Source organism: Echiichthys vipera (assembly GCF_963691815.1).
Source record: "Echiichthys vipera genome assembly, chromosome: 10".
Lineage (NCBI taxonomy): Eukaryota > Metazoa > Chordata > Actinopteri > Perciformes > Trachinidae > Echiichthys > Echiichthys vipera.
Genome location: NC_139835.1, coordinates 14,368,793 through 14,383,608, shown reverse-complemented (window position 1 = coordinate 14,383,608; position 14,816 = coordinate 14,368,793). Strand labels below are relative to the sequence as shown.

At 42.0% G+C, this 14,816-nt stretch overlaps 1 protein-coding gene across 2 annotated transcripts in view; it reads right to left on the bottom strand.

Annotated features, from left to right (window-relative positions):
• The window catches only part of LOC310952925 (E3 ubiquitin-protein ligase SH3RF3-like), a 106,180-nt gene extending 97,750 nt beyond the window's left edge, over window positions 1-8,430 (bottom strand). Inside the window, exon 1 of one of the 2 annotated variants that reach the window (XM_083921769.1) lies at window positions 7,870-8,430. In XM_083921769.1, the coding sequence (XP_083777895.1) occupies window positions 7,870-8,292 (423 nt within the window). In that variant the 5' untranslated portion in view covers window positions 8,293-8,430. The remainder of the gene's footprint in view (window positions 1-7,869) is intronic. The other variant, XM_083921770.1, reaches the window with a different exon arrangement.
• Between the last annotated feature and the right edge of the window lie 6,386 nt (window positions 8,431-14,816).

The window sequence follows — 14,816 nt, the reverse complement described above, 5'->3', positions numbered from 1 at the left end:
ACACGCACACACACACACACACACACACACACACACACACACACACACACACACACACACACACACACACACACACACACACACATATTATCTCATTACACCATCACCTGACCTATAAGCTGTCCTGTTCATCCATCAATCCATCATCTGACCCACCTGCTTCCATCTCCATATTTGTGTGAGCACCATGAGGCCAAGGATGACACTGATGCGAGATGACATCACCCAGCTTCAGGGCAACATGGGAAACAAGTAGTGGGGCAACACTGATATATAACAAGAAGACATACTAGGGACACACTAGCTGGTCAGATGGTGGCACAATTTTGAGTGGATGGGATTGATCACCTTCTGCCAAAGGGGAGGAGGCTTACTCATGTTTGAATTGCTGCATCATCACATTATATGATAATTATGATAGCCAAAGCCATTTGCTTTGGATTCTGATTCAATATCAGCATTGCAAGCAAGCAAGTTATTTTGTTTCTTGACTAATATTCCACTAAGTCCACGCCTGGCACTACACAGGTCCAGTTTTACCACAAGCATGATATTACCAGGCATTTAAATCAGTAAAATAAACAAAATTACCTTTTATTGGTAATTATATTAGGCTCAGCTATAGCTGTCATTCTCTGATACTATATAATACACTAGTTGCCCAGTCAATCTATTTGATTTCATTATTCCTGTTTATATCTATTAAGTGTTTTAGGGGAGAGTAAAAACTGAATGCACTTTTAAAGGCTTTTCCAGGCAGAAAAGAGTCCAGTACTGGAGGAAACGTTATTACAGTAAAGTGTGGTGTGAAAACTGTTTAAGAATACAAAATGCTGAATACTGGCTGTGGACATCTTCATTGCAAACCATTCAAAATCCAATTGTGCCTTTTGTCTTCTAGGGAAAAATTTAACTGGTAAACAAAAATACAAGCATCAGAATATATTTATGCATATTTATGTACTACTGTATATGCTTGCATACACACAGGGCACAAAAAAGCATTATTCCCAGGAGGCATAGCGGAGAGTAACTACTCTCTTCAATGGAAGCGGGTGCATGTGTGTGTGTGTGTGTGTGTGTGTGCGTGTGTGTGTGTGTGTGTGTGTGTGTGTGTGTGTGTGTGTGTGTGCGTGTGTGTGTGTGTGTGTGTGTGTGTGTGTGTGTGTGTGTGTGTGTGTGTGTGTGTGTGTGTGTAGGGAAGCTTCATTATGTGGTAACACTGAAATTAATTAAGTTCTCCTCACACAAACATCAGAGATAAAGCAAGAAAAAGATGAGAAAGAATGAGTAAAGAGCAACAGAGGAAAAAGATGTGTTTGTGCATTTAATAATCTGGGTCGAAAAAGGTTGAGAAGGCAGTGTTAGATCATTCACACACACACACACACACACACACATGAGTCTCAGACTTGAGAACCTAATTGTATGTGTATATATGTTTGTGTTTGTGTGTCTTTGTGTGTGTGTGTGTGTGTGTGTGTGTGTGTGTGTGTGTGTGTGTGTGTGTGTGTGTGTGTGTGTGTGTGTGTGTGTGTGTGCGCACATGTACAGCGTCAGGCCTCCCTCTAGTATTCATGAAGTGAGGGGTAATGTGGAGGAAATGACTGAGAGCTTGTTGTTTACTGCCAAAGCTCGGCGGTTTAAAACACTAATGAATGGGAATGAATATGTTTGCACGTCTGTGTGTGAGTGCGCGTGTTTGTGTGTGAGAAGAAATGCATACTGTGTTACTGTAAAGGTGTGGGACATATTAAGACTAGCTAAGAATGGAGCTGTAGAGAGTGTGTTTGTGTGTGTGCTTTTATATTCTATGTTTGTGAGGACCAAATTGCATTTTAGAGTGAGTTTTCTGTGGAAAATGGGGACATTTTGGTCAGCAGCTGTTCTCAAAAGATTTGGTTTTAGGATTGAGGTCTAAATTAGGTTTTCTGTGTGTGCTTGTGTGTGTGTCCTCTTAGTACAATATAACACAAAAGACACAGGTTCAAAGGATTATTACAGGGACAGGTAACAGACTATTTCCTTTTTTAAACCCCCACTTAATCCTTACACACACATGCACACACACACACACACACACACACACACACACACACACACACACACACACACACACACACACACACACACACACACACACACACACACACACACACACACACACACACACACACACAGGAATGACAAGGCAAGGCTCGTCTCACTTCAGAGATGAAAGCAGGTGGCGTCGTTGCTGCTGTATGTTGCTGTAGTTACCTCAGGCGTCACCACAGCAACCCCGGGTAAATACAGGTAAGGGAGAAGATCAAGGGTTAGGATTATTATGACACACTGCTTTGTTGGGAACTGGACAGGTGAAGTGTAATGATATGATGGATATGTTTGCTTGATTACATATTTGATTATCGATGAGCACCACATTGGGTACCTACCAATAACTGATTTTGTTATGACGTTTTGAATGTCAGAGCTCTAGGGTCCCGTCATAGTGATGAGAAAACAATTTTGGGGCCATCTATTGGCTTCTTTTTCCTGCTTGAACATTCAAATGATCAAAATAAACAGTGTTTAATACTCTCACCACAGAGCAAAAGGAATCCTTTCCCAGACACTTGTAAAAAATCTATCCTTGACCAGATGGGTGAATAGATACATAGATTAGCTTCATGAATACCAAGCAGAAACCTTGGTTGGTTACTACGGTGTAAAAGAGAGACCAAATAATCCATAAGTACACTCCTTGAGGACATCTGCCAGGGCTGACCAGAAAAAGCCAGTAAAAATCCATGAATCAGTAAGAGTCATCCACCAGTGCCGTTGTTAGGTATGGATTAAATAACATTTCAATGCCTCAGTTATGTGCAGTCTTGAATAGATGCCTGTTTTCAAACTTGGCACTTTTCTTGCAACTGATCAAATGAAACGAAACCAATGCTAAAGCCTCATTCTGTACTGTGAGAAAATCAGACCAAAAGGGTGTAAACACTTTCTATGAATGTTTTGCTCCATATTTGTTCCAGGACCATGAGTTGGCAAAAAAGTGAGGCGGAAAACTTATGGTGCAAAGACAGAGCTGCAATTAAAACAGGAAGAACATTGACTCTGAAGTGTTTTTCTTGAAAGCATACAAGAATACATACCTCCATACCAGTGGTGGCTGCTGGTCTTTAAAGGAGGGGAAGCTCATTTTCCCAGCCTACCATAAATGTGTTTGTTTATTTATATGTAAATTCTACCCTTTGGTCCTTTTCAAGAAAATGATCTGTGACCTTGTCGTACCAACTAGGCATCTTTTCCAGGGACTTGACCAGTGTCCTCTCAATGGCCAGCAGAGCTAGGCTGCTTAAACGGCCTTGGACCAGCTGGAGCTGCTGCGCCAGGCTACTGTGAAGTGTGACCACCTGTGAGTGTGAGTGTGAGTGTGAGTGACGGGGGGAGAACCTCCACAGCTGCAGCTGCTCGTTGGGGAAAGAAACCGCAGAGTGACAGATCGGTAAAGTCTGCGGATCAGTTCAGAACAATGGAACAACAGAACAACTTGGAAAATGCTCCGCTGGATGTTTAATCTTCAAGATCCCTGATTCACTGTCAATCAAAAAAGGATTCCGCCTCAGACAGCTCATCCAATCATCATGCAGAAGTCGAGCGTCCGGGCCAGCCCACTGTCCTAAAAAACCCCAGAGACGCTGAGCGTCCGATGGGCGGTACAAAGCCCAGCATTTATCCAATGATCGTCTAGTTTCGCTGCAGAGGAACAACCCGCTCTACGCTTCCCCATTAAAGTCAGTAGAAGCTGAGCGTCCGTCTCTGTAAAGCGCTGTGGCGTTGTGGGGATGAATGAAAAGGAAGTTGCGCTGGTTACCTGTGATAAGTAGCTGATTCTGAACAAAAGATGAAAGCTTTCTAGTGCGTATTTAGTCAATGAAATGTACACACAGCAGTACATATTTCGCCACCTTTGTTTTTATTGACATTTTAGGGGAAGCTGAGCTTCCCTTGCAGTCTTAGAGCGATCGCCACTGCTCCATACCTAAGGCTGCATAATCCTCCAAATGTGTTATGTCAATGATAAAGTGTATTGATTGAATCAAAGGATGCAGCAGAATACACAAAATGATAGACAATCAGGGCACACGCGTCACACTTACATACTCAATGAGAAAATAGAGAATATGTTTAAAAGTGCCTTATTGTACAAGGCTGAGAAATACTTTTACAGCTAATAACTTAACAACAACAAACATTGACAACAGTAATAAAAAAAACAGTCACCATAGCTACAGGAGGTGTGCAGAAGTAGCTGTTGTGATGTTACGAAATACCTGGAAAAACCTCAATAATCACATTATTTACCAGTGTGATGTCAGTAAAATCAAGTTTACTCTACCATGACAAATGACTAGCAGTCAAATAACGTTTTTGGATATCAACACTCTGCTGCATTTTACTTTATTTCCCTGCTCATATGCCATGAATCAGAATGAAGATTGATAATATTATTATAATACCAAAATGTGCTATGACAGAGCCTCGTCATGAGTTCAAGCAGCATCATTTGGTTGGCTCGTAGACAGACTAAACTGAAAAAAAAAGACATTTCTCACAAATTTATTCCAGAACCCTTATTTAGCTTGTATGACACTGTTACATTGTTAAAACACCTCTTCTGTTTGTATACTGCCTGTCTTCACACTGCTGCCTGTGAACGGGGGAACAAGTGGCGAGTCATCTCTGCAACAGCTGACATACAACACTGCAGCTGAGTAAAAGGGTTGCCAAAGTCATCAGCTGCGAAGTGGCTCGACATTCCTCCTTTGCTGTAAAAGGGCAAACACCAAGATGGAAAAATATACGATGCAAGTACCTAAGCACTTGAATGCTTGACCCAGCGCCTCATTCAGCACAGTAAAACTAAAAAGTTATGGTGAGATTTAAAAGGTAATTTAGTTGACCAGCGTACTGTCTGTTTAGGGAGAAGTTAACTTAAGTTAGTGATTGGAAAAAAGAAGAATTACCAGCCTTGGTAAACTCTTTTTGGTCAAAGCAGAAAGTCAACAACATAGGCTCAAAGAGGCACAAACAGCAAGTGAAAAAGCTGACTCAGCAACTCTGCCTCTTCTTCTATTTCCATAGCAACACATTCATTCTCGTCTATGATCCTTAACACCTGATGTAGAGTGTTCTGTTTGACCCATGTGACTCTTTCAATAACTGTGAGTGTCGAGGTACTGCATCAGTGTGTCACTCAAAGACAGATTTAACTCCCTTTGCAAGATCCCTGCCCTTTGTGTGCCGGTGGGGGGGGGGGGGGGGGGCACTTCCAAATGCATGCACACACACGCACACACACACACACACCACACACACACACACACGCACACACACACGCACACACACGCAGAGCACTGTTAATAAAGAAGATTAATTCACACTTTCATCTCCAAGCCTTGGTCTCAAGGGAGCGTCAAGGAGACTTTGGGCAAAGTGACTGCAGGGGACTGCAGAGGGTAATGGGTTATAGGTGTATGTGAGAGAGTGAGCGAGCATGTGTGTGCGTGTGTGTGTGTGTGTGTGTGTGTGTGTGTGTGTGTGTGTGTGTGTGTGTGTGTGTGTGTGTGTGTGTGTGTGTGTGTGTGTGTGTGTTTCAATGGCAATAAAGGCTAAGAGTCCACGGTGAAATGCTCTCCCAACTGGCTCCTAAAACAAACACAGACTGGCTACCACTAAGACGTGAGTGTGCACTTTGTATATTTGTGTGTGTACGTGTGTGACTGTGCACGCAATCACACGCTCGCCTTCCCTCTCCGTAAGAGTTTGAAAACACTCTTTCAGTCACACCGTTGGTGCAACTTTCTGAAATGTCCCAAGTTTTTCATTATAAAATTCAAGTATCAAACATAATCTGGTCCCAGCCTTTTCCATGAGAGGACTGGCTGCTTTTCTCCGTTTCATAACACTTTAAAGCAAGTCCCTTTGTATTTTAAACTTCCGGTCAAATTAAGACATTGCTTAGGCTCTATAGGATGATAAGATGAAAATAAAAAAATAGAATCCTATGTATATTGCAACATGTCTCTTTTGTGCACGTGTTTCTTTCTTTTTCTTCATTAACCAGGGAAAAATTGCCCTGTAGGGACCGGTAAAGTTTATTGAGTGAACTGAAATGGAGTGCTAAGTGTTAGTGGAAATGTCGCTGAGGGTTTGGATTCTTGTTCATCGCCATGAAAGAGTGACTGCTCACCGCTGCTGCACTTCATCACGCCAAAGCGCTCCACTGCTTCAATCAATGGCTAACTTACGTGATAAGTCTTGTTGTGGTGAGTAGTGTGTGTGTGTGTGTGTGGGGGGGGGGGCATTAGAAGCTGATTGCATCGCCCTTTGTCAGCCTGATTGTTCACCGCCTCCCTCTTATTATGGACATCACTAAACTCGGAGAAAGAGCTGCCGAGTACAAACATGAACGCACCTGCCCACGACCACCCTCATGCACTCAGAGAAACCCCTTTGCATCTATGAGTAAGCGCACAACGCAAGCTCACCTTAGACAAATAAGGTACATCCGTCTTAACAAGTTACAACGTGAAATAATGAGTGTGGGAATCCTGTCTTTCTGTAAAGTAAAACAAGGGAGAAAAGGTGGCAGAGAGGTGAGGTCATGACTATTGTGTCTTCTGCGCTGCATTTTTTCCTCACGTGCATCCAGGTTTTTTTTAATTATCTAAATGTGAGGAGCTGTCTGTATTTCTTTCTTTTCTTCCCCATGACTGTGTATTGAATATTTTGGGTGATTGCTCAGCTGCCATTAGACTTAATTTTTTTTCTGTCTGTGCACCTGTCTGCTAGGTGTGCATTGTTACACTAAAGCTCCTAGGAAATTAAAATGCAATAAAAACAATTTCACCACAACTGCCTGATGTTTTTTTTTTCAAAATGTGTGTGTAAGATCTTCGATTCCAATTGTAGGCAAAATGATTTCTTGCAACAAATTACTGATGCTGTCAGTTTTCGTCTAATTGTCACACGTCCTTGTGAAACTTGCAAGGCAGCAGCATGTGGGCTACAGGGCTTCACCGAGAGGACTATGGCAACAGCAGTATCACAGACAGGTGACCCTCTCCATCGGTCTCTGTCTCTCTCTCTCTCTCTCTCTCTCTCTCTCTCTGTCTTTCTCTCTCACTCATTTCAGTTCAATTATACCTCAATGGGTTCGCAGGAAAGACGCACTCATTATGATACCAAAGTAGTGTCACATCAGAGAATACCACAGGCACAACTGGTGATAACTCAGCAAAAACAATCAATAGATGGCAATTAGTCAACAGATATCTGTGTCATCAGATATGACAATGCCACAGCAGGGCCCTTCTGCTGCTTTCTCTCTTTTTCTCTGTTCCAATGTTCCATGAATTGCCTGACAAGTTTATTCCTCATCCTTGTTATCAAAACAAGATATGCTGCACAAGATATGCTGCACTCACTGTACGTTTGCATCTATATGAACATGCAGCAGCTGGATATCTGTGCAGGCAGCATGCTGTTCCCTCATTTACAGCAAACATCACAGATACAGTGGGGAAGTCATCTCAGCAACTGTCCTCGAAATCTTTCTTCCACCACATTCTGCTGCTGCACTGGACAGCGGCGTGCAGTGGGAACCAAAAAAAAGTTGTTGGGTTTTGTACATGCCGAATGGAAAAGGGGCTGCCGACTGTTTACAAAAAGTACGTTTTATGAAGTGAGTTGTTGTTGTTAATAATAATAATTAAAAATTCTTAAGACATTTAAACATTGTCTGTGTGTTAAGTGTTCTTCAGACAGAAAGAGAGATGCTGGCACACATGGATAGTGGCGGGGAAAGTAACCAACCTTAACAGGGGAGCTCCTGATGGCTACGGGCAGCTCTCTGATCGCACTGCCAGTGGGAGAAGCGGATATCCCGGCTGCGTACCCTTGCAGCGAGCCCCCGGCCAGGGACTGCCTGCCGCCTGCTCCTACTCCTCCTCCTCCTCCTCCGCTCCCTCGCTGGGGCCGCTGCTTAATACCGTCCAGGAGGCGAACCAGAAGGATGTTAGCCGGCAGGTCGTCCACCCCGCAGTCCACCAGGATGCGGCACTCCGGGCAGCGAAGCTCGTTCCGGGAGCTGACAATGTTTTCCAGGCAGCGGCGGCAGAAGGTGTGCTGGCACGGCAGCACCTTGGCCGTGGTGTCCAGGCGCTCCAGGCACACCGAGCACTCCAGTAGATCCAGCAGAGACGAAGACTCGTCCATGTCGGCGGAGAGGGTGAGCATCTGGGCTTCTAGTGTCCGTGGGGACGCCGCGGCGACTGGTTCGTGTAGTACCGTGGAAATGAACCGGGGGCACAGAACATTCTGGGAGGCGGACCAGCTGTGGGGGGGAACAGCGCAACGGACGCCCCACGACAGAGCCCCCTGACGCGCCGAGCAGTTCCTGTGTTGTGAATGTTCTCCGTCTCCCTCAACGTGTTTCTGTGTGTGTGTGTGTGTGTGTGTGCGTGTGTGTGTGTCCCTATCCCTCTCTCTATCTCTCCAGCAGCTGTGCAGAAGGCGGTGAGGTCACGCTCTCATCATCATCATCATCGTCCGCGCGCCGATCAGAACTGCGGCGCGCGCTCACGCACCAGAGACAGATTGATACAGACTGGAAGAAAGAGAGCGGAAGGTTTTGGTCTCGTCACACCTCGAACCTGAGAGGCTGCTGAAAAGCTTTTCTGTCATCTCACCTGCTCACAAGGACAAGCTAATACAAGCAGAACGCCAAATACCAAACTTATCACGTCCACGCTTCAATTCACACAATCCTCAGCTGCGTCGTACAGTGTTTTCAACGGTGTGACCTGAAACTTTTGGGCAACGCGGGACGATAATGTTTGTGCTTCTGAACAGAGGTTGTGTTGCTTGGTTTTGTTTGCTTTTTTTATTAATATGTGTCAAAGTTAAACTGACTCGGTATCAGTTCTTGTGTCTCAAATTGTGATACCCAACTGGCATCATTACCTCAGCAACTACATCCAACTGAAAAACAGGGCATTTGGAAAAAAAAGGTTTCTGGCGACGCCTGGTGGACATCTGCCGATCCTTTTTTTTGTTTCTCCTCATATGAGCAATTTAAATCCCCAAAAAATTACCAAACATTTTGTGTAATGTCCCATTATGTTGACTATAAAGACTATATGACACAAGACTGGTATTCCTAGAATTATAATTGTTGCAAATGGACACTGAAACCCTATTAAACCAAATACCATTATAAAGTATCCTCAGGTGCAGTGTAAGGTGTGATAGGTATTATTATTGGATAATATAATTCAGTGAGGGTTACAGAAACTGTGTGCATCGTGTTGTAATTCACAGATAGAATATTAGCAGTCATTGAGTATATTTATAGATGCAGGCAGGACTATTTTCAATTTTACTGTGGAGTTGTTAGATATTCTAATATAAAGATAAAAAACCTCAAGATAAATACCGTCATGTGCTATAGGACGGACACATGCACTTAAAGGACAACAAAGTGTGTGTGTGTGTGTGTGTGTTGTTTCTCAGCCGTGACTGAAGGCTTGCTCTAGGTGTCCACCTGTTCAGACCTGCTCTGTTCCCACATTCAGCCCTCGAGGGATAAGGAGTGATTGAGCCAAGTGTGTGTGTGTGCCTTTCGTCCCTCAGTGTGTTTGTGTGTGTGTGTGTGCATGTGTGACACAGTGACGCCTTCCTGGGTTAGGGGTGGGCTCTGTTTACCACCCACGACGTAAAGCAAAGTGTGGACTGCTTAGACATACAATGAGAAAAAGGGAGGCGGTGCGTATTTACACTGATTAGTCAAATGCTGAAAATGTTGTAAGCAGTATTTAATTTCACAACAAATTACCTAAGTCACAGTATTGTAAAGTTTGTAATTACTTTATTCTATAATAACAATATTATGCTATTAACACAAACATTCACATTTTGTATGTACAATTTAAAGTGACTGAATGATGGTTCAGACGACAGTTGAAATACATAATAAAACTTGGCCAAGGGATTCCACTGAATTGAGACTGAAGTGCTTACTAATGTCCTCATACGTGGTATACAGCTAAACAAATTGAATCTCTTTAGTAACAAGAAATGCAAAATGACAGGCAACAGTAGGCTCCAACATCCGGAGAAAACAAAGGTGCATCTACTCATAACCGGAAGAGAAAAGTCTCCTAAGATGAAATCAGGGTCAAGTCTTTTGCAGCAGAAATTTGAAGAGTTTTGTTCTTTTTCAGCTCAGCTATGAGACAAATCTCCCCTTAGTTTTCTTCTACAGAGATATGCCATTTCTTAAAGGTTCCCCCATGGCTGCAGAACATCACAATGCTACAGTGATTCAGCCACTCAAAATGTGTGTTGTTGTTGTTTTTGTTGTTGTGAAGCCCTGATTTTGAATGCCTCACTAGCGCAGAGGCCCACGAGTGCTGGCAAAAAGCCCAAATTCATGGTGTGTCTCTCTCTCTCTTTATCATTCTCACTCATGTCTCATGGCCGGCATGTTTCATCTGCTTAATGCAATTCTCCACAGCCAATGATTCTGAATTAGAGGGGAACTCCAGGGAGAGGTGAACAAAAAATAAATATCGGATGAAAATACCCTCCATCCATTTAAGCAGCATAGTCAGGGCTCCCTAGGACGCTGAGCTGTAAACAGTAGACAGGTCAATTAGAGATGGTAACTAACATTCTGAAGTCTTTGAAGGAGACAGTTGAATAGGTCCGTCACTTAGATTGACATTTATCGAGTAATGATACATTTAAATTCAAATACATTTTATTTATAGTGCCAAATCATAACAAAAGTTATCTCAGGACATTTTACATATGGAGGGATTAAGACCACACTCTATGACTTATTTATGATTTACATAGACCCAACAATTCCCCCGTAGAGTACGGTGGCAACAAAAACCTTCCCTATAACAGGGAGGAACGTCAGACAGACCCAGCTCTGTGGAGGACGGACATCTGTCTGCACCGGTTGGGGAGGAAGAAAAGAAGAGAGAAAGGGATAAAAGATGGACTGATGTAGAGAGAGAGAGAGACAAAGACAGACACAAAGACAGACTTCCGGGGATGCAAGCAACCACAAAAGTAACAGTAAGTATAATAATAGCTAAAGTAATGTAAATATGACTTAGATGTTATGGCAGTTAATACAGCAGAACAGCAAGAAACAGGCACAGCCAAGGTGACAACATGACAATGACAATAACAATTGTAGTGGTAAAAATGAAGTTGTATTAGTTACATGCATTGATGAGGCATAAATGATACAGACAGACAGGATCAAAGCTCAGAGTATCAGGAGCAGTATTATCCCCCGGCTGACTAGGCCTATGGCAGCATCATTAGGCATAACAAAATTGTTGTTTTTTCAAAAAAAACAAAAAACGCACACTACATACTGTGATGATGCACTCTTACACAATGTTAAAAATATAATATATTCACATAAATTGTACTCATGTTGTATGTAAGGGATGATTCAGAGCTCTCTCTCTCTCTACATTATCCCACTTATTACGTGGCTACTTAATAAAGAAATCAATCATTTTAGACAAAATATAGATTTTAAAATGAATTTAATGTTTTTAAAGTGGTCCTCCCATAGCAACGTCTGTTATTCATAGCCGGAATCTATGCTCTATATTCCTCTATGCTATGCCATGCCAACAGGCCGTAGAATGCTGTAATTGACCGCTCAGCATTGAGTATTGAAGGAAGTCATGTAATAATTTGACATAAGATGTTCAAGAGTTGGAATGGTCAGTTTTATTATATTTAAGAGAGCATGTCCATGTCCAGGTTATGTGGACACGAACACAGAGCGGCACATTATGGCAGGTTAAGCATGTATTGATTTTTTTTCTACTTAAGGATAGGGGGTCATAGCTCAGTTTACTTAAGGCTTGGCAAGGTACGTTAGTTAGGCCTCTTATGGGTTCCAATGGGCTTTCAGAGCTTTATGCTCTGTATTTTATTGTATGTAATTATTTTCTAATTGAATGTTGTCACTTCGGAAATCGATGTGTTGATGAGCTCTGAAAACAATCTTGAGTTGACCTGGTACTGCATTCAAATTACTATTTTTTAATGTATTTCTTTTGTATCAACCTAATCTAAATACAGGGTTCTCCAAAGTTGCACATACTTTGAGATTATACTCGTCTTCATCAATCATATAAATCATACTTCTCATTCTTTTTCATAATTTCTCTGCAAACACCAGCGTTCTCCTATTGACTGCTCTGGAGAAAGGAGAAATGTTTTGCCTGCAGATGATCAAATATAATGAATATGTAGTGTGTGTGTGTGTGTGTGTGTGTGTGTGTATCTTCCCTATGTACCTATACCATGCACCTCTCTCCCGTCGACCAATGTCCTTCGTTCATGCAAAAGTAGGTTAGCTGACACGGCAGTTACCATGGCAACCAGCTCTTTGCTTCCTTGTTGAAGAGTAGTTAGAGAATGTGAGGGTGTTCTTACAGACAATGTGCAAAGGGGATACTAACAGGGATGCTAACAAGGTCAGAATCTGTGGTAGGTCCATTTGTTCAGCATGTGTGTGTGTGTGTGTGTGTGTGTGTGTGTGTGTGTGTGTGTGTGTTTGTGTGCGTGTTCCAGAAAAAAAAGTACTACCAAGTTTAGGGGAATGATATTCAACTATATGGTGTTACGCAAAAATATTTGCTCTATACAACATGTTTGTTGTTGTTCTGTTATCAATGATGTGATGCATATGTAGGGCATGGCAATTTATTGATAGTGTATCAATATCATGATATAAGCCTAGATCCTGGATTTTGGATATGGCAATATCATAAAATGTGTCTTTTCCTGGTTTTAAAGTCCACTAAAGTGATGTAATTTTAACTCACCAGACCGTTTGGCTTTACTCACTTTAAGTCATCATATCCACTTTACTGATGGTTATTAATCAAAAACTTCATTGTGTAGATATTTTATGAAAGCACTGATAGCTGACAGTATCATTGCAAAATTGAATTTGAGGTATTGAGTCAAATACTTATATTTGATTGTTTTCAAATATGACCTTTAGTTATTTTTATGTATTTTTTGTTCATTGGGAAATGTTGGACCAGATACAGTTATGAATACAGTAAGCAATGTATAAATAAATGATTATCATAATCCCAGAGTTGTTATGCTCTGTGGTATAATTTTAAACTGTTCCACGGAAGATAACAAGGTATATATGGAATAGTAATAGAAAGACATGTTTTTATTTTTTTCTATAATGCACTGATTTCATCCTTGAAAAGTTCAAAATGGTTCCACCCATATTTTCAATTTCTTCTTTCAGAGTTCGAGCCTCTTTGGGGCATGAGGAAGTTTGCTTTTAATGATTTTGCTGCAAATTTAAGTTACCCTGACTTCATTATAGCGAGCAGAAAATTAGGCCTCCACTGACTGCTATCTGCTACAGTACTTTGATGTGTGTGTGTGTGTGTGTGTGTGTGTGTGTGTGTGTGTGTGTGTGTGTGTGTGTGTGTGTGTGTTTGTGTGTGTGTGTGTGTGTGTGTGTGTGTGTGTGTGTGTGTGTGTGTGTATGGTGTGTATCTGCTGTACTATACTGAATACTGAATCGTCAAAACTCTGATCTCCAATATTAATGCTTGTTGATCTTAAGACTTTGTCGAGACTCCAAATACATCCTGCCAATGATCCAGTCATTGACCAAGTGATCATAACTCCACAATAAAACGGGGAGGCAGCATAAAGTCAATATATTGGGAAAACTATACGGTTAATTGAAGTCACAGTCTTCCATATGATGCCTATTTTTAAAAGAAATTAAAATAGCTAAGTGACTTTGCATGTCTTTATGTCTCAATAAGGCCTGCAGGATCATCAAAACGGCATTTTGTGTGGCATCATAAATGCATTACACTGTATTTTGTTTAGTTATTTATGTATTTTGTTTCTTTGCTGCATCCTACAGTACTAGTCAATTCTGCAGGAAGCACTTTTCCCCACAGGATTCCTGCAGTATGTTTGGAAATGTCATCCTAAATCATTTAATGTTTTGTTACCTTATCAAATAATCCCGTACCTCATCATATCTGATCGTGTTTAATCTGTTTTTTTCCACACTATACCTCATCTCAGCTTGTCTCATTGTATTGTGTCATGTATTATATATGTCCCAGTATCTCAACGTATCCTATCTTATTATACCCCGTTTCACCTTATGCAGAGTCAGTTGCGTGTGTTTTTGCGTTACACCATCCATCATGGTAAATACAGGTTTTGCTTAATATGTGTTTTTGTCCAGTCTGTGACGGTAGCAGCCATCATTCTCTCAGCAGAACCCATCAGTCTTCTTGTTATCCTTTCTTTATCCTCTCCTCTCATCTAATCTCTTCTCCTCCCGTCCTCCTTTTCAGTCAGGAAGCCCCTGGATCGACATCAATGAGCATCCCAAAGAAGGAGGGAGGCAGCGAGAGAGACGAAAGAAACAAGAGAAGAGGATGGCGGAAGAGAGAAGGAAACAGGCCCAGAGAGGGACAGAGAAAGTGAAAGAAAAAGAGAGAGAGAGATCAAGAAAGAGAAAGACGATGCAGGTACACGGTAAAAAGAAAAACAGACAGAGAAGAAAGACAGAGACAGAGAGGGAGGCTGAGTAATTACAGGACTCTCAGTGTTTTCAAAGCCCCTCTTTTATCTCACCCTTCCTGTAGCTGAGAAAAGGAGAAGCGGGAGAAAGGAGGAGGAGGAGGAGAAGAGGAAGACTCAAATCCAAGCTTTAG